We start from the raw sequence: 21,767 nt of genomic DNA, 5'->3' as shown, positions 1-21,767 counted from the left end.
GTCGCATTTTCTCCTTTTATATGTATCGTGCCAATTGATATCAATTCAATTGACAGGGGAGAATGCAAAGGCGACACATTTGCTGTCACACCGGAGGTGTTCTCTGCCGAGACAAGTGCGATGAGGAATTGCTTAAATATGGAAATATTGATCGCGCGATAATGGATCATTCTAGCGGAATATGAGACTGTGTTTGCGGGGCGGCTAAGAAAAATTGCCGCCAACTTGCAGTATCGATTGACTATTTTATTAAAGTTAATTGAATAGCCATAAATAAAAGACTGAGACTGGAGGCGGACCAATTTTGCAGTAGACTCACTTTTATCGTCGGCACCGTAATAAAATCCAATCGAATACTTACCAATATATTCGCTATTAAACATTGTAATTGATTGTTTTAACAATTGCAAATAATCACCTTCCAATCTCTGCATAAGCTTTGGTGGGATTGTAATTGCACTCAGAGAAGAAATGTGTATTCAATATTTGGGAAGAAGTAATATTAGCTTTAAGTAAACACTAGATACGATTTACTGACGCATCTTCACATGTCAAGAAGGGCCTTTCTTGACCTGTCAGAAAGCTCGACATCACTTCTTTTCTCGCTGTGAAAATCCTTCTGAAAACAAACTTTTAATAGCATATTACAAACATATGATTTCAGTCCCTATTGGAGAATTGCAATGAATTTGAGAATAAAGTTCACAAAATCAATATTTTCCACAAATAATGAAGAAAAACTTTTAGTTTGTGTCGTAATATTGCTGTATTTTCAGCAACACATTCAATACATGCCGAAAGCACCCAGAGATTTCTGTAATAAAGCGTCACATATGAAAAGGTGCACACATTTCAATTTTTCATGTTGCTGCATTTGCAGTTTATTAATAATGTCTTCTCCAACGTAACATATTAATTTCACCAAGAGAAAATCCATAACATTCTCAATCTCAAATTTCGTGTTACAAAATATCTGCAGCACACTTCAAAAGAAGTGCCATGCAATTCTTCCTCCTCCTCCTCCTCCTCGTGATATTTCAGTTTAATTGCAAAAACCTCGTCAATGACTTAATGAGAAAATTGGATCAATTACTGAGAATTTCTTGGTCATTTCTCATCAATGTCTCAATATCAAACGCAGTTAAAGTCAGAGTCATCAAAAAAAAAGTTGTTAAGACACACACTTTCTCACATTTCTGCGTGCTTTGTGGCTCTCACACTTGTAATATGTCGAACTTCAATTACAAATCCAAGCGAAATTTCTCAGGATATTTTATGGCATCGGAGAAATTATGGCCCGAGACTTTGCCTATATTCAAAGAAGAATGACTAAGGAAGTATTTTATATTAGATCAATAAATCAGGGGGGAAGCAAATGTACTGCATTTAATGGAGGTGCCGATATAAAAGGCATCGCGCGCAGGGCGATATTGTAGGGAAAATGTCTCATTAGATTGCGACCAATAAAAATCCGCAATTACGCAAAAAGTTGCAGAACTTCTCCGATGGTGGAAGCCAACATATCGATCCGCATTGATGTATGCCTTCTCTGATAGGTGAGGAAGACATTAAATAAGCTCCTCGTGTAGTGCATAAAATAAACTACACAATTTATTGCCTTCCTTATGCAACGGCGTGTTGTGAGAAGTTTAATCAATTTAATATCAATTAATTTGCAGCAAATAAATAAACATTATTGAAGTGTTTCTCAGCTTGTTTTAGACTTGTTCGTTCTTTCGCATCGCCAAACAGCACGCCTGAAGTGAAATGTCCCGTGCAGAGTCCATTGCCAACTGTCAGAGAGTTTCGAATGCTCGCCTGTCCGTCTGTCTGACCATTTTGTGGCACAAACTTGGATTGCAGGAATATTTTATTCTCAAAACACTGTGTACATCTCATGGAGGCGCAGGACACAATGGCAGAGGCCAAGAGGAATATTGATTAGAAATTATGCCATGCAACTGCACAAAAACTGTTTAGGGGTGATATTTCTCTGGCATCAATCCAAATCGGTGTAGTGAAATTGCAACATAATTCTCGGGTGTAAAGAGCGGGAAAGTTTGCTAAAAAGGAATTAGTGTTGTACGATAAATTGGCGGGTCAAATGTCATCAGAATATTGCAGAGAGTTGGGTGGATTTGGATAAAAGGACATTGATAAGCAGATGGTTTGCTTACATAAGTTCTGTAATAGATTCGCTTGTGGCCTGAAAGCAAGCCTAAGTGTGGTTTCAAGGCGCAAGATAATACAAATCTTTATCATAACATTATGTTTGAGTGTTTTTCCTGATTTTTCTGACTCTCAAACAAGTCCATGACTGACTGTTTGTCTGAAATTTGTTTAGACGCTGCGTAATTTATCAGAAATATGAGAAGATGAGGATCGGACAGCGAAACAACTGTCAATGGACGAGATGAAATGGGAAAAAGTCGTGTTCAATGATTTTGAAGAGGGTTGAACTGCGAAGTGTGTGTGTTTGTGCAGAAGGGAAACCCCAAGCAGAGACAATGTCTGGTGGTGATCCTAAAATTGGATTTCTCTAGGCCACTTGGTTCTCATCAATTAGGAGGAAATTAGAGACAAAGAGAGACTAAAGGGGAGAAAAAAAATTCACACGCATTTTCGACGCACACAATTGCATTTCACGTTAAATCAACTGAAATGGAAATATACAGTATATTGTTGATTTACTCAAAAATAGCGCCTGTCAGATATTTTAAGTGGCTTCTCTACATATTATTACGCTCAGTCACGATTTCTTGTTTCGTGTAAAAACGGAAGAATAATTAAGAAGGAGGACTTTTCGTGATGAATTGTGGCTTTATTCACGATATTCTAATTTATGCATGCAACATTCTTCTCAATTTTCTTGACAATTTCATTTACTATCACTCAAATCTTGTCTCTTTTCTCAAAAGGCCATTCAGTTTGGGGAATTTCGAGGGAAAAGTTGTCAGAAGAGAAGCACATTTCATTAATTTATTATCACTTCGTCGGTCTCGAAATGCAGATGAATGATATTGAGAAAGAAAAAGTCTCTGAGTTGAGATACAACTTTTCAATATTGGAAGAATTCAATTCAATTTTACGCATTTTGTGTGTGTGTTTTTTCTCTCTCTTTCGATTGGGCGAGAAGCGAGTCCGAAGAGGGGCTGAATATGGATTTTTATGATAAAGTTCTTCAATCTGAAATTCAATGATAATTGCCAATGCGATGCCATGAATAAATTAATTCACTCTTCCCTGAAATTTGGCTCAGCATCATTATCATGAGCAATCCATAAATTCTCAATATGATCATTACTTCTCTCAATTCGCTGTGAATTGTGGACTTTTCTTCGCCAGCATCGCCAGGGTCATGCTCGAAATTCAGATTTATTGTTTTATTATCTCCTCAAGAGGGGCTGAAAGATGCCGGGCTCGCGATATGCGCGCGTAGACGTGAATGGCGGCCTCCGGGTGGGATGATAAATGACAGAAGATGAAATTTTCCACGTGATGAAAATCACAAGGATAAGCACGAAATGATTTTCCATTGATAAACCACGTGGAAATGGAATTAACTTTTCCAGTGAGTCAACACTGTCGCTCTCACTCTTGCCGAACGGGGAGGGGGAAAACTTTGTCATCCCCTTGAGAGAGAGGGAGAAAGAGAGAGAGAGTGAGTCACTTTGCAGTGGAAATTATGGACTTTTTCCACCTACACTCTTGACTATTTCCGCATTATGTGGAAAACTTTAAAAGGAGGGAAAAACTTTAAAATTGCAACATTTCTCCTCATCAACCAAAAGTTGCGGTTGAGCGAGGATTCTCTGAAATGCGGTTCAGCGCTGAGCATTGTTTTGCCCAAAACTTCCCTTCAAAGCCACTCTCAAATCGGAGCACAATTTATTGCAATTAAATTAAATTATTTCCCTACAATTATATGCTAATTTATGGTGGGGATTTTAAAACCAAACTTTCACCTCACACACTCTCTTGTCTTCTGTTGTAGATAAAATACAAGTGTGTATATTGGAAACAGATGCCAACGGCAATATCCTGGAGCCTATTATAATATTTTCACTGCTCCGTCTCTCTCCTTCCCTCTGGCAGATACATAAAACATGATCCTCATTTTTTCTCCACTTCGTAAATATTTATTATCCCATTTTATGGCACCAACACGCAAACACGCTTTTCTATAATCGCAGTGCAAATAGACAGAAAAACCTTCCTCGAAAGTTGACCAAAGGATTTATTATCAATTACATTTCATGAATTTCCTTGAAAGGTGAAAAAGGCCTTTCATCCTTTTCCGCTTTTTTCCAGTTTTCATCTGCTAAAGTTCTTATCTGATTCATTATAAGCGACAGCGTTTTAAAAGGCAATTTTGTGGCCTACAATTTATGCTGTAGAATAACATAAAATTGATGTCAAAGTTTCAAGCACATTTCTGTCCATAATTTAGTTCGATAAATGTGATATCCTTTGCAACATGTGTGCTGAAAATTATATTAAGGCCTTGATTAAGACTTTATTGTCTTCCACAGAGAGACAGAAAAGCGGTAGAATTGAACCAATTTTCCTCGACACATTCTTTAGTGACTCAAAAGACACTCAATGTTTGAACAAAGATTGACTAAAAACGCTAATTTGTCATTTATTTGGCGTCTAAACAATTTAATCTCCAAATATCAGTCACATTCTGTAAAACTACAAAGTATTGACCATCTTTTCTCTATCGGGTTTTAATAAATATTCCTACTTCACATAAACCTTTTGCTCCAACTGACGGAAATTGATAAAATATCCTGGACAGAATGAATAAATCTTCTTTCTCCTAATGGATTTATGAGAACAATATATCTGTCATGCATTGAAAATGTGTGTCAATATATTGAAATTTTATTGATATTGAAACTTACATAGTGTGTCTTCCGCCGTTTTCAGCGCAGAGGCAAGAAAATATGATTACAAAATAGATGATATTTGTTTATGAAAACCATACCAAAAGCTGCCAAACATCGCGAGGGAGTCTGAGTGATTTGTTGGAGTTTGTGAAGAGGAGTCTTAATGAAAAATATTGTAGTGAATCATGTATGTGAGATGGTGGAAAAGTCTCCTTTCTTGGGTGACGCCATGAAAGCGCATTCATTTGGATAAATAAACAGAAATAGATGCATATTTAGTTAGCTACTTTGGCGTATGGAGAGTTTATATCATGATATGCGCCACTTAAGTGCCTTTTCGTCTTCAAAGAGGCCCAACGGCGCGAGTGAGGCCAAACTGATTGATCCATTTAATTGATCATGAAGTGGTCCATGTTGGGAGCTCAAGCGGAAGGCGGAATTGATCACTTGGAGTGCGCTCGGAGGATTTGCTGAAATCCGATGAATTCATTCCATTTAATCGCTGACAGTGAGGCGAAGGCTGGAAAGAAATTGGTGAATTATTGAGTTGCAATTTGTGCCTCTTGCCGATGTGGGTTTTCCTACATACTTATTGACACTCTCTTGATTTATGCCGAAGTCGGTTCCCATGGCTTTGGTACGTACATGAATTCACTGCATAAGGGAATTGTGAAACATGGCAAAATCGCTGTTATCGCCAACATTCCATTTAGCATGTGAGTTTAAGCAGAATTTGATCGCTCCGGTGGTTTTTTTCCGCCTCACAATCTAATTGCAATTGATTCGTCACAATTGAGATAGCACTTGAGGCGAACAGATGGGTTTATTGTGTGGTCTATTTAAAATTATGCTCAATGCATTCAATGTGGTACTTATGCTGTTGTGTATTTAATCCCATCATCGATCATTCACTCCTCACGCAGTTCTTTCATCTCCTTCCATCCAAGTGGATCTGCCACTGCGAGAGAGTGAATGAGCTCGCGGCGGACGAGAGGAGAAGTGCAGAACAAGGGTGGAAGCCAGAGTGAAATGCTGTGTCCAATCTCGTGCCTGTAACAACAAACCCAACCGATCCAAATTCAGTCGCACTCGAGACACTGCATCGAGAAGATCATCTTTTTTCCTCCACCACCACGACGTGTGCTTTCGCATTTTCGGGGAAATTTGCCCATTTGCATTTCACTTTAATCTCTGTGTCACACGGATATTTCCGCGTGGTGATGAACAGTGAGTGATCGTGATCTGTCGGGTGTGAATATATAATTAATGGTGGTATAAATAAACTATACACACTCCAATTTCCTTCTGGGAAACTTATTTGTAAGCAATTGAGGGAGAAATTACGCTGGATGTTGCATCGCACGAGCCAGAAATAGGCCGGGAAATTTTCTATTAATTAGGTAAATATAACGTGTGCGGCACAATTGCACAGCATTATGTTGCTTGATCTAACCAGAGCGCCCAATTTTCCTCCATCAAGTAAGCTATTTGTGGAATGAGAGTGTGAACTTAATGCTAAGATTGAGATTTTCGGCACGCGAGATCATGTGAATGCAGATGTTGTTAGAAAACATACGGAAATTTCCCAGATGAACATACTTAAAGCAAACTATGACACAAGTTAACTTGCATATAAATTTTGATGGACTTTAGAAAATACTTCAGAGATTTTTTTTATCAAAGAGAACATAATGGTCAGAAGTGATGTACAGAAGTATTTGGAAGTGGAAATGCTTGAATATTTTTAATATACAAATTACACCATCCCAACACCAATTCATGCACTTTAATAAAGAAGTTTGATGAGGATTACAAGTTTTTAATGCCAAATTCATGTTAATTTTGCTAAGATTGATCATAATCTCTTAAATACTGTTTTAGGACACAAAATTGTCTATTTTAACAGTTGTTTTTAATTGATTTTCTACTTTTAAGTAGGAATTTTCATCCTTTATCAAAATTCTTTTAAATACCTCAAGATATTTTTTAGAATATGATCCAAAGTGCACCCAAAAGAGTGATTTAAAATTATATCACATTAAAATATACTCAGGAAACCTAAAATATTTCTTAAACACTAATTTTCCATTAGTTATTAGAGTCACAAAAGTAAGAATGGCGTCTTTTTGTTCAAAGATTCTTGAAGAAAATTGCATTTTTAAGCACAGTTTTTTGCCACAGTTCTGGAAGTCTCTGCGATTTTTTACAGAAATTGTGGAAGATTTTTATCATTTCTTCTCAACTTGAATAAAATCTTTCAAAATGTCTCATAACATTTTGAAAACTTACTCTTCGATTACTCAAACTGAAATTGCGTGCTGTTTCGATGAATGTGTCCTTATAAACTTTGCAAAAGTTAAAAAGCCTGCGGACTTTAGTTGCTGAAGTGTCCTCTTGAGAGTCCTTATTTGAATAGATAACGCCGCATTTGGTGCTCTGTGGCTTTCGATTTAAGTTTGTGCGGCGGTTTCTTGTTGTCTCTAAGATGACCCTTGAGGAGCGTGTTGTTTGAACCCCAGATGGAGTGTTTTCCGGGGAGAAGAAGAAGCAGAAAAAAAAGTAAATCCATTATGAAGCTGTTCTTTTACAGATTAAACTCAGAGAGATGTACGGGTATATATAATGAGAAATCCCGAACACTGGAGCAAACTTATTAACAATTTCCAAAGTGAAATGTGCTCAGGAAGACATAAGTCCGATGGTAGTTTGGGAAAATCGAATAGCCATATAGCAATGTGAGCTACATAACTTTTCCCCTGTGTGCTGAACTTGGAGATAAATCTCCCGAGGAAAGTTTGATAGTGCGGCGGATGGATGAATGGGGTAAAGATGTTTGGCAAATTTTCATGATAGTCAATTTATTTATTTTGTCAAAAGGAGATGAAAACGGACGAGATTTTTATGAAGCGCACAACGCTCGCCTTCACCAGGGTGACAATGAAGCTCGACAGAAGCTCAACTTCCTGCGACCGTCGCGTTTGCTTATCCTGATGATGGGAAAAGGGGCAGAAAAGACGCGGAAATATTGTTGTGATATTAGTTCCGTTCAACCCAGCAAACAGATAGTATTGCACTCGATGGCAGACTTGCGGTGGCAAACATGCGCATCGAGAGGGTGACCGAAGATTCCAGACCACACTCAATCGCCCTTTATCAATCGGCACATGTAATATTTACAATGGTTACGATGGTGTGATATGAGCTGTGTGTGTTTGTTGCTGTAAAAGCCGCCCTGTTATCACTCAATTTAATCTAACTGGGCCACATCAATGCGAGGCGTTGCGGGCTTTTTCGGGGTGGGAAAAAAAGCCACAAACAGAAAATCCCCCTTCGCGGCATAAGAATTTATTGTGCCTCTCCTTCGGGGAGGGTGGAAGAGATATTTTTTTTTGCCATCTCTCTTTGCAAAGCTGTGAATTTCGATTTAAGAGAAAATCCATTTAGGGTGTGTGTGAGAAAGTCTGGGGCAGAAGGCAGAAATGAAATTTCCCGCAGTGCTTGACTTTATGAATGCCAAATGATGCAAGCGACAGATTCCTTCATGAGATCTCTCTTCTCTGTCGCCCAACAGCCAGAATATATTCTGCAATACATCATTCAGCATTTTTCCATATCTCTCCTCGCTTTTCCACTGCAATGTACCTTGCCAAGCGAACTTGTTTTCCTCGCCACGGCTCTCATTCATAGTTGAAGAGCTGTAGAGTTATTTTCAGGTGAAATAGACCAAGAGTGTTGGCTATATGAAATAAAATTGATTTTTTTCTTCGCCAACCAATATCACTTGGGTGTGTGTTTGGCTGCAAAGTGAGAGAACGAGCGCAAAGGTTCAGGTTACGCGGATTTTTCTTCTTTCCTCTGCAAATCGCTGTGTGAGATCTTGCCCAGGGGAATAAAAAAGCAGTGAAAGACAACATCTCTAAAACATGATGATGAATTTGCTTATTGAGATCGTGGAGATGTGACATGTTTCTCTTCAGTATTCTTTTTACTATCTCTCGCTCTCTCAGAACAAACACTTGCACTTTGCAAACTCCCAGAGTGGAAATGCGAGCCAAAGACCAAGTCGAAGGCTGATGGAATTCGCAGAGTGAACGACGGTTGAAATGAGCTGCAAAACTGCTCGCAATTGAGCAGCATTCACATTAAAAAAGCGTTCAGACAATATATGAAAATAGAACACAGAAACTCAGAACACAACTTTAATAATTTCTTCATAACTTCCTGCCACTTTCTGTCCAGTATTGAGCAGATAAAAGCACTTTTCTCAGCACATACAATGAACATCCCTTAAAAACTGTATCTTACATTGCTTTGAGGGGCTAAAAACATGTTGATAATGTCATAAATATTTCTTAACTTTCAAACAATTTGTAAGTCGCAATTTATACGATCGCAAGTAATGCTGGCACTTTGACCTCAAACAATCGCTTTTGCGAGCAGATCTTCGAGCACGGATGAAATTCTCAGCGAAATATGTTCGCTGGGCAATGCATTTAGCGAAGAACATTGAAATTGTATGTGCATAAAGATATTTAAAATATTTCATATTCTCTCACGGCAAGAAAACAGCAAAATATAGCAAACCTTTTAAGCATCTGCGGCTCTTCTGTGAGCAAAAATGATTAGAAATTCAGTGTGTGAAGATTGGTTTTCTGCGCTGTGCTCCTCTTGCTGCTGAACAGCCAGCGAGATTGTGGAGTTTATAGGTGGTGAAAAGCAATGACAATTGAGCGCGAGGCGTTCAAGGATGTTTTCACTCTATCGTAAAAATAAAATTTTATAAACCGCGGAGATATTCGCATAGAAGTTTAGTCAATCTTATTTTATGTGCATGAATATTGTGGCGATTAAAGTGCTTCAGGTGCCGCGACGGCTCTTGCCACTGGGAAAGAATTCAATTTTTCTGACTTAACCAATTGAACTGGCTCTTCTGGTTGTCTTGATCGAGTCGTTAAGCAAAGTGAGCAAGAATAATATTCAAGTCCTGCAGTGTGTGAATGCATAGTGGAATTTTGCATTATGGTCAAAAGTTCAGAAGTAGATCAATAAATATTATCTGCATAGATGCAAAACGAAAAACGGAAAATTTTCGTCTCAGCTGGAAACAAGTTCGCTAATTTGTTTATATATATTGCAAGAAATTGCTACAATTTACTAGCAATTTTGCACACTTGCTCAAATAAATATAACGATTATCGTATTATTTATGAAATTATTCACGAGGTCGGGCTGAAACGCGCGCGATGTGGGAAAAGGTGGGCAGCAGAAGTGAGCAAATTTGATGAGATTGGACGCTGATCACCGCGATCGGAGTGGAAACTGCGAAATGTGTGCGCCGAGAGAGATTGTCAAGAGAGCGCTTCTTCCTTTTGGCGCCTCCGGCTGCAGAAGAGGCAATAATTATAAAAGACAAATATTCGCTCTTTGTCGTCTCTTCGCCTCGAGAATGGAGAGATGAAAGGCAGACGGAGAGTGAACGGGCCAAAGTGATACCCATAAACCTTTAATAGTCTCCTCCGCAAATGATTGATTGCGATACATCAAATTCACATTCTTTCAGCGATGCAATTTTGCCCATTTTTTCACCACTCCGTCGGAAGTGACACCCCATCGCGATGTGACATGCAATTTGTACATAAGAGATTCGCAGTTAAAATGGAAGGGAAAATTCTTCCGCATGCGACTTAAAGGGCAATATGTACACTAATTTTAATGGTAATTGTGTTTGTTGTGCTGTTGTAAGGGAATAAAACCCCCAATGAATCATCAAGATGAATTTCCTCATTTCCCTGAGAATGTGGAATCTCGATGGGAAATATTTCTATGATTTTCACAATGTTAATTGTCTTTTTTCCCCTGTTGACTCTGTGGGACGATCATGAATTCTGTTTTGACTTCACTTATCTCAATGATCAAGACGAAAGAATGGTGAATTCTGTTGATTCACTCTCTCTCTCTTTGCTGAAGGGCAGGGCGCATATTAATTCTCTATGTTTTCTCAATTCACCCACTCAGTGCAGAGAATCTCCGCAACAAGACGTTCATTGCAGAAAAAAAAACGGCCAACAAAAAGATGCGTTTGCTGAGGGATATTTCAAATGTTATTTGAAGCAACATTTAAGGCATCGTCTGGGTTAAAATCAATTCACTTCAGCGCATTGTTCAACATAATATCTTCTCTTCTATTTTATTTGTTTTTCACTCCCAAAAACAACTGAAAATCGACTTTTCGCTTTTCTCCATCAATTCAGTCTTGAAATACAGTAAAAACTCTCCAAACCGAAACAAGAATCTAATGAGATTTTCACTAATTCTAAAACTTTGCAAACTTGAGGAATTTCTCTGTCATTTGGCTGTTGGGAAAGAAATTCAAACTCCTCAGATGATTTTCTTAGAAATTGGTATTATACACATTTTCCTATCATTCTGAATTTTCCACATGTACGAATTTCTCTTCACAAAACGACTTCTCTTCAAAATGGCTCACCATTTTGCGGAATATTTTTTTTATGTCATTTGGGACAGGATATTATTGGGAGGTGGGTTTAAGTGAGGTCACAAATAACATGCTGAGTTTTTCCACTCGAGAAAATTGCAACTGTCGGAGGATTTTCCCAAATAGAGCAGTAAGACGATGGCTCTTCTTCGCTGAAATAATGTCGCCATGTTCTAGACATAGAGAACAAATTTCAGCGGCATGAATTGTAATTTTATTCTATTTCTCTGTGACATGTTAGTTTATGAATATTTACTGAAGAATGTGTGCTCGGGAAACTCATAGTTTTCTCACTCTCTCTCTCTCTCTCCAGCTGCTCGACCAGTATCAGCGTCACATCGAGCGTCAGGAGTACTTGAGGAGGCAACAGATAAATCAGCTGTATCAGGAACATCAGTATCATCATCGATTCTACGATCCGGAAGATCATCTCACGTACGAAGTTAGACAGTATTCAAATGATAACAATAACATTGGCTGGAAATACTACGACAACTTCTATCCACACTTCGATGCACCTGTCATAATGCAACGCCAAGAAGTTATAATAGAGCACAGCCAATTAGTGCGGGATGGCGAGGCACAGCCGCCAAATGCCACGCGAATTAATGGCAACTTCATGTACAGATCTCATCACTACACACAGGTAATTATAGACCATTCAATAGCATCCATTTTCCCCCTGACCGCGCGAATATGACGCGCAAGGGATGGCAAAATGGTCTCAATTTGTACACTGCTTCTCCCAAATAGTTCATGTAAAATCATCAACTCTTCAAAACACGCAATGAAACGCTTTATTTCCCTAATACTTCCTCTGAAATTGTACAACGCTTCTCAACACAATATCCGCCCCTTGGGCGAGACGGGCGAGACTTTCTCGCGGGACGAAGTTTCTTTGCCCTTTCGTCGAGACATTGCCTTTGATATTCATTCACTCCTTTTGTCCCAAAGCCCATTTATGCTGAATAAAGATCATGGCAAACAGAAGATGGCAAAATTGGTGTATTTTTAGAGCCAAGTCAGCAAATTTATTTGCTTAACCGCCACTGAGAGATGTCAAGGAGTTGAAATGTAAATACCAGACGAGAGATCATTGCAATATCTATTTATGTGTAAAATTGAGATTCTGCAGTTTTTTTTTTTTTTGAATATCGTGCTTTAGTTTATTTCAATATAGGGGTAAGTGGGGCAGCTTCAGATTCAAAATGCTGTTCCAACTTTAGGATTTTTTCTTGAAAAATCGGCTGAATATATTGAAATGATCACAACGCTCAAATAAGCTCTTGTCTGTTGAGCTTCAGAAAATGCCTTTCATTGGGCATTAAAACTGATCCTTTTTCCTCTAAAGGAGAATGAAAATAATATTGCAATTTATCTGAAACTGCCCCGCACGGGGATGTTTCGGATTGCTCTGGGGCAGCTTCAGATTTTCACTTATATTTACCATAAATTCCATTGTGGAATTGTAGAATCGCGGGCAAATAATCACTTTGGTTCCTAATCTACACACTGACACTGTTTATTTCGCTAAAAATCGCCTTTAAATTACTATTTTCGCGACTTTTCTGGACCCTTGCACGCACTGTCAAAATGTCTGAGCGAAAAGCAAGTTGCCCGTCATTTTTCCTGTATCGCAACGCCACCATGCGTGAGTGGTGGCAACTTGACGCGCCGCGAAACTTCCGCGCAAAATGTTTCGCGATTGATGATTGATTTTCGCGTGTATTTTCTCACTTTTCCACTAAGAAGTCGTTTAACGTGATGAAGCAATGCAGCACAGAACGGCACTTTGTGAAAAATCTTCAATATTTGCCACAAGAAAATTTCGACCGTGATGTTGCGTCAGACTGTCAGAGCGCGCTGTTGTCAGTCCGTGGCGATCCGAAACTGCCCCGTGTGCAGTGTTTGTGCATTTTCCACCACCCACTGAAAGGGCCGTGCCAAGGAGGAAAAGTTCGGGCATATTTAGAATCTCTACTAAATTCTCAATATCCCGTGTAAGAGTTTCTCGCGAATTGTGGCTTTTTTAATGGAGAAAACACGCAATCAATTCGGCAGCAAAATTCTAGTTTGTGAGTGATTTTCAATTTTCACTTATTTTATCTAAACAGTCAAGGCAATCCTGTGCAAATTTTCGTCAATTGTAGTCCTTAAGGACTACAAACATTGTGTGAAGACCAGGAATTTATTCATGCAAAAATCTCTGAGAAAATTAAGAAATCTGAAGCTGCCCCAATCTGAAGCTGCCCCATTTACCCCTAAGGCACTTTTCATCACTAAAGTCAAAAGTGAGCCTATAAAAAGGCTCAAGAACACAAACATAATTCAACATTTCACTGGTTATTCATCAAAATGTGAAGAAACGAAACATTTTTTGAGATCACAAAATTTCATCAGTATTAAAATTAGAGCATTAAAGTTGTTAAAGTGTTGAAAATCTACGCGAATCCTTTTCGCCGGCGACTTCATGAATTGCTCATACTGCGGCGTCGTCACTTCCTGGGATGGCGTTCTCTATCAACTGCGCGACAGTGTTTCGCGTGCGCTCGTCCGCGAGCCATTTGTACTTGAGCACTTGCTCGATTGTGGGGCGCTTCTCCGGCTCCAAGCGCAGACAGTCGAAGATGAGCACTTGCACGTCCCTGCTCAGGGTCCGGAAGAATGAGCTCAGCGTCACTTGGCGCCGCCCGTTGTGCAGGACGAACGGAAAGTCCCCGCACACGGCCGTGTACAGCATCACGCCGAGGCTCCAGGTGTCCACCTTCTCCGTGTACGTGGCCCTGTCCTTGTTTACCACCTCCGGCGCGACATATTGCGGTGTGCCACACATCGTCTTCATCACGCTGTTCGTTCGCACGAGCTTGCTGAGCCCGAAATCTGTCACCTTCGCCAATGTCACGTCCTCACGGGTGGCGAGAAGAATATTCTCCGGCTTCAAGTCACGATGTGTGATATTCTGCGTGTGCAGGTAGCACACGGCGTAGCACGTCTGCAAGAAGTAGACTCGGGCCAGATCCTCAGGCAGTCGCTTCAGTGGATGCGACATGATGCGCTGACACAGATCGCCGCCATTCATCAGCTCGAAAAGTATGAACACCGCTTCCGGACGATTGACGATTTCGTGCATCTGAATCACGCACGGATGCTTGAGTCGCTTCAAAATCTCAATCTCGTTGAGCACCTTCTGTTTGCCCGCTCTGGACGCCTCACTGAACTGACACTTCTGCACGATCTTCATGGCGTATGGCGTGCACGAGCGCACGTGAAACACCTTGAGCACCATGCCACAGCCGCCGGCGCCCAGCTTCTTGCCCATGTAGTAGTGCTGGGCGATCTCCGGCGGCACATCCACCGTGAAGTTCTTGTTGAGGTCGCAAAAGCGGAACAGGAAGAACTTCGGCGCCAGCACGCTGATGAAGTTGCCGCTGCGCAACACGCGACTGCGGCCTTTGCCGACGTGCGACGCGTCCAGGAACGTGCCGTTTCGGGAGAGATCTTCCAGTATGGGTGGATTGAAGGGGTGGCTCAAGTCGCGTCTGATGACAAAATGCACCTTGCTCAGCTTCAGTCGCTCGCTTTCCGGCATCTCGCTCTGCGTGATGATGAAACTCAAGGCGCCTTCGCGGCCAACTGACCACTCCTCGTCGAAGAGATCGTGAAATGTGCCATCTCCGTCGTTGCAGTAGTCATTGAGGCAGCACTCTCTGGCGGACGCTTCCATGGGGGCGCGCAGCTTCTGCACAAAAACTCGCCCCCACGGATGCCTGGTGTTATCGAGCTCCTCGGCACCGATTGTCTCTTGCGATGCGTACTCACTGTCCGTGAAGGACTGTGACTGGCTTTGTGTGCAGTCCTGCGATGTATTGGTCATCTTCACAGCCTGGGGGCTCAGCTTCCGGAAGCCTTTTGAGGGCACATAAACAGAAAAACACAGCGAGCACAAACAAACTGGCGCATTTGTCACGTAACTTTTGACAGCTCCCTTTCCACTTGCATGCCATTCCACACATTTTCAAATCCAGATCACTTTTCATCCGCTCGCATCAAAACATCCTCTTCGGGCTGGTGGAATTCAGATAATTTCTCCCATTGGATTTTTCCTCTCAAAAACTTTCTCATCTGTTTATTTGCACGCAAATTTATTCTCGAAAGTACAGTAGAAGATTATGTGGTCGTTTGGATTTTCGCAAATAATGACTTTCTCTGGTTTCTACGCAATGATCGCCCAATAAATTTCCTCTCGGCCATGTGAAAAAGGTAGTTCTTGAGATAGAGAAAGAGATCAATTTATTGGATGGTCAATAAATTAAGTGGAGCCACGAGCCACGGGGCGCTTATTTTGGGATCTTTCATCTCCACCAAGTAGTGTGTTTTGTGGCAGGAGAAATGCTTTTTAAATACAAACATTTCTAAGTGAAAATTTTACACGGCTCTGCAGAGTGATGTGCAATTGCTGTTGTCATAATGAACATTGCTTCGCATGACGCTTCGCACTGTTTGCTTCCTCCAGGGAATGATATAAATTTGGTATAAGGAACACACAAAAGAGACGCAGACAAATAGTTTGCGTAGGAAATTTATAAATTTAGTGGTGACACAAACAAGCGAAGCATTTAAAGATTGAAAGATTATATTTAATATACACACAAGGATAAGTGCGTGTTCTTAATGGCTGTATTTCTCTTTCCCAAATTTATGTATGTACATTACAGCCTGATGACATTTCTTCCACATAGACAAATTGTGGAGAAATGAATGAGTATAAATATAAATTTGCCAAATGTAATATTTGGGCAAATGTAGCGAGTAATGCATATAGTGTGTCTTTTGTACGTTTTCTGGCATTATAATGGAGGCTATTAAAAGTAACTTATTGAGCAAAGTACGCATAAATTAATAAGGGCGCGAGTACTAAACGTGAATTTTGAAATTAATTTGTGAGAAATTCATTAGTCTGATTGATTCTTCCCTCGCTTTGACGCGAAGTGACACGGCAAAAGAGCAATTTGTGAGTTTTCTCTGATTTCCCCAAATTGAAAGGGTTGTTAAATTGCGTAATCATTTTATTGGCAAAAATTTCAAGTCATTGTGACGAATGGGAAAGAGAGAGGCAGAGCGAATATCTGGGGAATGTTCGCTCGATGTCCCACACCCTGGCCTTCATGTTGACTTATGGTGATGAAAAAGGGGAGACAGACTAAGCAATTTAGTTAAATTTCCTAGAAGAATGTTGCTAAACAATTCTATTGTTGCAATCAACACTGTAAATCTCGGACAATTAATATTAAACTGGGCGATATAGTGTTATATTTCAGACCTCTGCCTGAAGTACGACGGCACAAGAGTGTTCCAGAGAATGACATGAAAATTGATGTCGAATGATGCATTCGTGGATGTGTTTTCTGGGCGCAAAAATGCACTCTGACTATATGTTGAAAAATTCGAAAGAATGACACGGGAATATGCGATGAACAAAGCGCTTTACATGCACTAAAACATTAAATCAATAACATTTTACTTCGCTCTAGTCTCAGCTCAAGTTTATCTATTGATTGACGTCATACAGTGCAGAATATGGGAAAGCGGAGCAATTTTGAATATACAGAATTCTATGAAAACACTGCTTCACTCTCTTCTGTTAAATGAATTCAATGATATTCAAAATACTCATCGTATAAGGAAGAAAACTCTTATTTTAAGAGAAGATAAATTTTATGCCAACTGTTTAATTTATGCACACTGATTTCGCACTTCCTTCTAAAGCTGTAGAGTGAAAGAGCGTCGTTGCTATTCTGGTACTAAATCCTTGCATGTGTTATCAATCTTGGCGCTTGTGTAACGATGAAAACAATGCCGCGGATTTCGATCTTTTCATGGAGTGTCTCGCCGCAAAGAGGATGGCTTAAAAGGAATTGCATGTTATTTGTCGATCGTTTGGCGCCAATCATATTGTTGCAAATTGGTCGCTTTGATGGGTGAAATCAGAGTGAAATTGATCAAGACGGTGCATTGTGTCTCTCTGGCTAGACGAAAATCTCCACTTAACCCTCAACACCATTTGTGGCAGATCTTGGGCATTGTTGCTGACACGTTCGGAAGAAAGAGAGATTTTCAATTTTATTGGCTTTGCATACAAATTCCTCAACACACCTACACAATTATGGTTGATGGGTCTTAAATTTTCTCTCCTCTGACTGCGGCTTTAAATCATTTATCACATATGCATAGTAATCTGTCGTTTGAGCAGTGTTAGAAGTCCTTGTTGGGCATGTGAAATCAGATATAGAGGGAATAGTTGGGTGGAACATTTGATTGACCAGATAAGGAACGACTCATTTGTCTGCCTTCCCCTTTCCTTATTTTCAGATTGTGGCCGCTTTGGCGATCTCCTTGGGGCCGCTGGCCGCTGGCTTGGGCAAGGGCTACGCCAGTCCCGCCATCGACAGTCTGCAGGAGTTACAAATCAAACCGCGTGGGAACTACACGGCCTTCTCCGTGAGCGATCAGCAGGCCAGCTGGGTGGCCAGCCTGACCCTTCTAGGTAAGGCGGATGCCATAAACATCCCCGAGGATCTCTCATCCGGAATGTCTAATGCAAATAAATTACAATAATTTGGTGCAGGTGCCCTGTTCGGTGGCTTATTCGGCGGTCTGGCCATGCAGTACGGCCGCAAGAGGATTCTAGCCTTTATGTCTCTACCCTTTTCGCTATCGTGGATAATCACAGTGTTTGCCAAGTCAGTGGAAACGATGTTTATGACGGCGTTCTTCGGGGGCTTCTGCTGCTCAATCATCTCCATGGTGACTCAAGTAATTCGATTTATTTATTGCCCCCCTCACTTTCGCCCAATATTTTTCAATCACCCGCCATTCGTCTCTACAGGTCTACATCAGCGAGATCTCCTCACCCGATATCCGTGGATTCTTGAGTGCCATTCAGAAAATTGCCGGCCACTTGGGATTCCTGATATCATTCTCCCTGGGCGCGTATCTTGACTGGCGGCAGCTCGCTATGCTCGTGTCGGTGGCTCCAATTATGCTTTTTCTAACTGTGATTTATGTACCAGAAACTCCGAGTTACTTAGTGCTGAAGGGACGTGACGAGGACGCCTATCGGTGAGATTACGCGCACCTTCGCAGTGCACATTAGAAACCCCCCACTGAGACTCTCTCTCTCTCTCGCTCTCCGCAGATCTCTTCTGTGGCTTCGAGGTCCAAATAGAAATGTAGAACTGGAATTGGAAACTATCAGGTCAAACATACGGGCGGTGAAGACAAATATTGCAATCCTGCCGAAGATCAACACCACGAATCTGCTGTCGAGTGCATCCATAAGAATCATCTTGGCCAATATAAAGTCAGCTCTGAAGAATGCACGCCTCATCAAACCTGTCTCAATAACCTGCGGCCTTATGATTTTTCAACGATTTACAGGTAATGCCATTAGAAGATATATCACTTCAAACATTTTGTCTCTCATGCGACGCAGAGAGATTTTTTTTTCTTCCGCGCATCGCCAAGGCGGAAAGTGAAATGTGTAAATTGTTCCTCCGCTCAAACTTAATGATCTGGATGAGAATCTCTAATGCCTAATTTATTCATTAAGCTGTTTGTAATTCAATACGAGGAAAAAATGCTGCCCTTTTCTCTCCCACTTCTTCGGCCAAATTTGAATATTATTGTTATGATATATTAGCAGCAACATCTCTTAATTGTTGCTTCAATGGGCCCAACACTGATCAATGACCCTCCTCAGTGGTGTGAAATCATAAATGTAATCTCCTGCGAGTGTATAATGAATGCGCCCCATTGACGCGATTAGCATAACAAGTGAGAGACAATCTCGATGAGACTATCGATCTGTGCGCTTCTCTTTGCCAGGTGCCAACTCATTCGGTTTCTATGCAGTGAGAATCTTCAGGAAGACGTTCGCCGGAATGAATCCGCACGGAGGCGCCGTGTCGGTGGGCTTCGTCCAGCTGCTGGCGTCGATGTTGTCCGGCTTATTAATTGACAGGGTGGGCAGAATTCCTCTATTAATTACGAGCAGTGTCTTCATGTCACTCGCACTCGCCAGCTTTGGATCCTACGTTTATTACGAGGAAACGAATAAATTAATTGCTACGAATAATTTTGAAGTCGACACTGCATACAACAACGACTGGATTCCCCTCCTCTGTGTCCTCGGTGAGTGGAATTGAAACAATTTAGATGGGCTCACATGCAGAGATTGTGCAGCTTTGCCGCCAACTAATGGCAAAATCTGTGCACTTCACTACATTTAATATATTGAGTTACAGAATAATTTCCATTGAATTATGTGAGGAAAGGATGCAAAATGCATCCTGATAATCAACTGATATTTTTATCACCTGCCAGATAATATTTTTTTTGTAAAAATACTCTTTTAAAAGCGCCTTGCAATCTTGAAAAGCACTAAGAGAAAATTATCAATTAGCAATGTTAACGATTCTTGTAATTGTTTTCCTAATGCCTCTCTCTATTTTCCAGTTTTCACAATTGCATTTCAACTTGGTAAGTCACATGTCACTCTCAACTCTGAGGCATTAATTGCTGAAACTTTTGACTCTCATTACAGGCATCTCCCCAATATCTTCCCTTCTTGTTGGCGAACTATTCCCATTGGAATTTCGTGGTGTCGGAAGCTCAATTGCCACTAGTTTTGGCTACTTCTGTGCGTTCCTCGGCGTAAAAACCTTCGTGGACTTCCAGGTTGGTCACAAATGTAATCACAAAGATCTTCAGCACACTAAATGCGCGTGTCGTTTTAAGGAAATATTCGGACTTCATGGTGCATTTTGGCTGTACGCGTGCATTTCCTGCATCGGCCTATGCTTCATCGTCACCTTCGTTCCGGAGACAAAGGGAAAGGACCTCGATGAGATGAACCCGAAACTGGTTCACACGTTGACTATAAATCGATGAGATATGGGTACCCACGTAGAATACTTAGTATAGCGCGTAGTTTTGCGACGTAGGCATTATCGTGCGAACAGGAGATTCTGATAAGCTTTGCTAACATTTCTAAAAAAAAGTATATATACATTAGTAATCAAAATAGCTTTCAACGTAGATCGTAAGGGAATTTATGTCTTCTTTCCATTGCTCAAATCTATAAAAAATTTAACATCGACTCTAGAAATATAATTGCATCTCTTTCGATTGTTTAGAGACCTTTGGATCCTCTTGAAATGAAAAATAAAAATGACAGAAGTTGTTTGGCAGCACAATTTTTCCGTCACTTTTCAAATGTTAGGTCTAAAAAAAATCTTCTTTCTTGCAACGATTCTGACTATGAAGTGTTCTTTCTTCTCTTATCATTTCAAATGTAGTGCGAGCAGTAGACAAAATAGCAAGCTTTCGACTTATTAAAAGGAATAAAAAGTGGTGAGAATATTAGGCATCTAAAGGAAACTAAAAAAAAATAGACTTTTTAGGGTGAAACACGCTTATGTCAAGTTCAATTATTTTATAAATAAAAGCTAAAACTAACTTGAAGAAAAAATGAATCAGTATGATCGCGAGAAACTAATTAATATCGTAAAAGGAAATCCGAAGGAATTTGTACAAGTTTTAGATTACAGTTTTGCCAAGTGATTATCGTCAGACACATGCATATTTCACGTGTGGCGACCCTTTGAGAGAAAAGAAGAGGAAAACAAATCATGCATGTAAAAAAAAGGTATAAGAAAGTGTTGTAAATGCAAAAAGTATTTGAAATATTAATGAAAGAAAATATTGAAACTAATAGCTTTAGATGTTGAGGACAATTGACGGTAGAAGTGTGTATAACAGAACCAGCACATTAATTTTAACTGAACAAGCAAATATAAAAGAAAAACTTACATTATGAAAATATAAAGGGACAATATTCAACTTAAATATTCTATTTGCTGTTGGAATTTATGACAATAAATACTTTTAAAGAACGAATAAACGATTATTATACGTAGCGTGAAGATCGAAAGAAAGTGAAGATATATTTATGAGACAAATTGTCAAAATATTAATGAAGATGTGACTATTTTTACAAAAACAGAAAATGAAGATGAAGAGAACTAATTTTTAAAACCTTCTGCAACCGTGATTCTGGGAAATTACAAAAGTATTTTTGTTGAAATATTATAGAGTGACTATATTTTCAAACTTTTATCCCTCTATCACTATAATCAAAGTGCCAAATGATGAGTTTTTCCTTTGACAAGGTCCTTCAAAAATAAAAGAAAAGAAAAAAAAATGACAAGAAAAGCCTCACTTAATGTATTTGTTGGATCGTTGAGCAAAACAAAGAGAATTCAAAATAATAAACCTCATTGCAATGCAATGTCTTTGACCACATATAGAAGTCATACAAG

The 21,767-nt window shown here is 40.0% G+C and overlaps 2 protein-coding genes across 5 annotated transcripts in view; one reads left to right on the top strand and one right to left on the bottom strand.

The window, feature by feature from the left end:
- Positions 1–21,767, top strand: part of LOC132260579 (facilitated trehalose transporter Tret1-like) — a 27,289-nt gene extending 5,522 nt beyond the window's left edge. For all 4 annotated transcript variants that reach the window (XM_059758797.1, XM_059758800.1, XM_059758799.1 and 1 more), the window contains exons 3-11: positions 11,702–12,034; positions 17,758–17,932; positions 18,014–18,201; positions 18,275–18,507; positions 18,584–18,825; positions 19,273–19,578; positions 19,903–19,926; positions 19,991–20,124; positions 20,185–21,767. In XM_059758797.1, the coding sequence (XP_059614780.1) occupies positions 11,702–12,034; positions 17,758–17,932; positions 18,014–18,201; positions 18,275–18,507; positions 18,584–18,825; positions 19,273–19,578; positions 19,903–19,926; positions 19,991–20,124; positions 20,185–20,337 (1,788 nt within the window). In that variant the 3' untranslated portion in view covers positions 20,338–21,767. The remainder of the gene's footprint in view (positions 1–11,701; positions 12,035–17,757; positions 17,933–18,013; positions 18,202–18,274; positions 18,508–18,583; positions 18,826–19,272; positions 19,579–19,902; positions 19,927–19,990; positions 20,125–20,184) is intronic.
- LOC132259926 (ovarian-specific serine/threonine-protein kinase Lok-like) lies at positions 13,657–15,348 on the bottom strand. Its single transcript, XM_059757752.1, has one exon. It carries the CDS (start codon positions 15,260–15,262, stop codon positions 13,868–13,870), a length of 1,395 nt encoding a protein of 464 aa, XP_059613735.1. The 5' UTR covers positions 15,263–15,348; the 3' UTR covers positions 13,657–13,867.

This window comes from Phlebotomus argentipes, unplaced genomic scaffold, assembly GCF_947086385.1.
Source record: "Phlebotomus argentipes unplaced genomic scaffold, Phlebotomus argentipes genome assembly scaffold_18, whole genome shotgun sequence".
NCBI classification, from domain to species: Eukaryota; Metazoa; Arthropoda; class Insecta; order Diptera; family Psychodidae; genus Phlebotomus; species Phlebotomus argentipes.
Note: the sequence above shows the minus strand (reverse complement) of the source record. Positions and strands in the feature narration are given on the sequence as shown.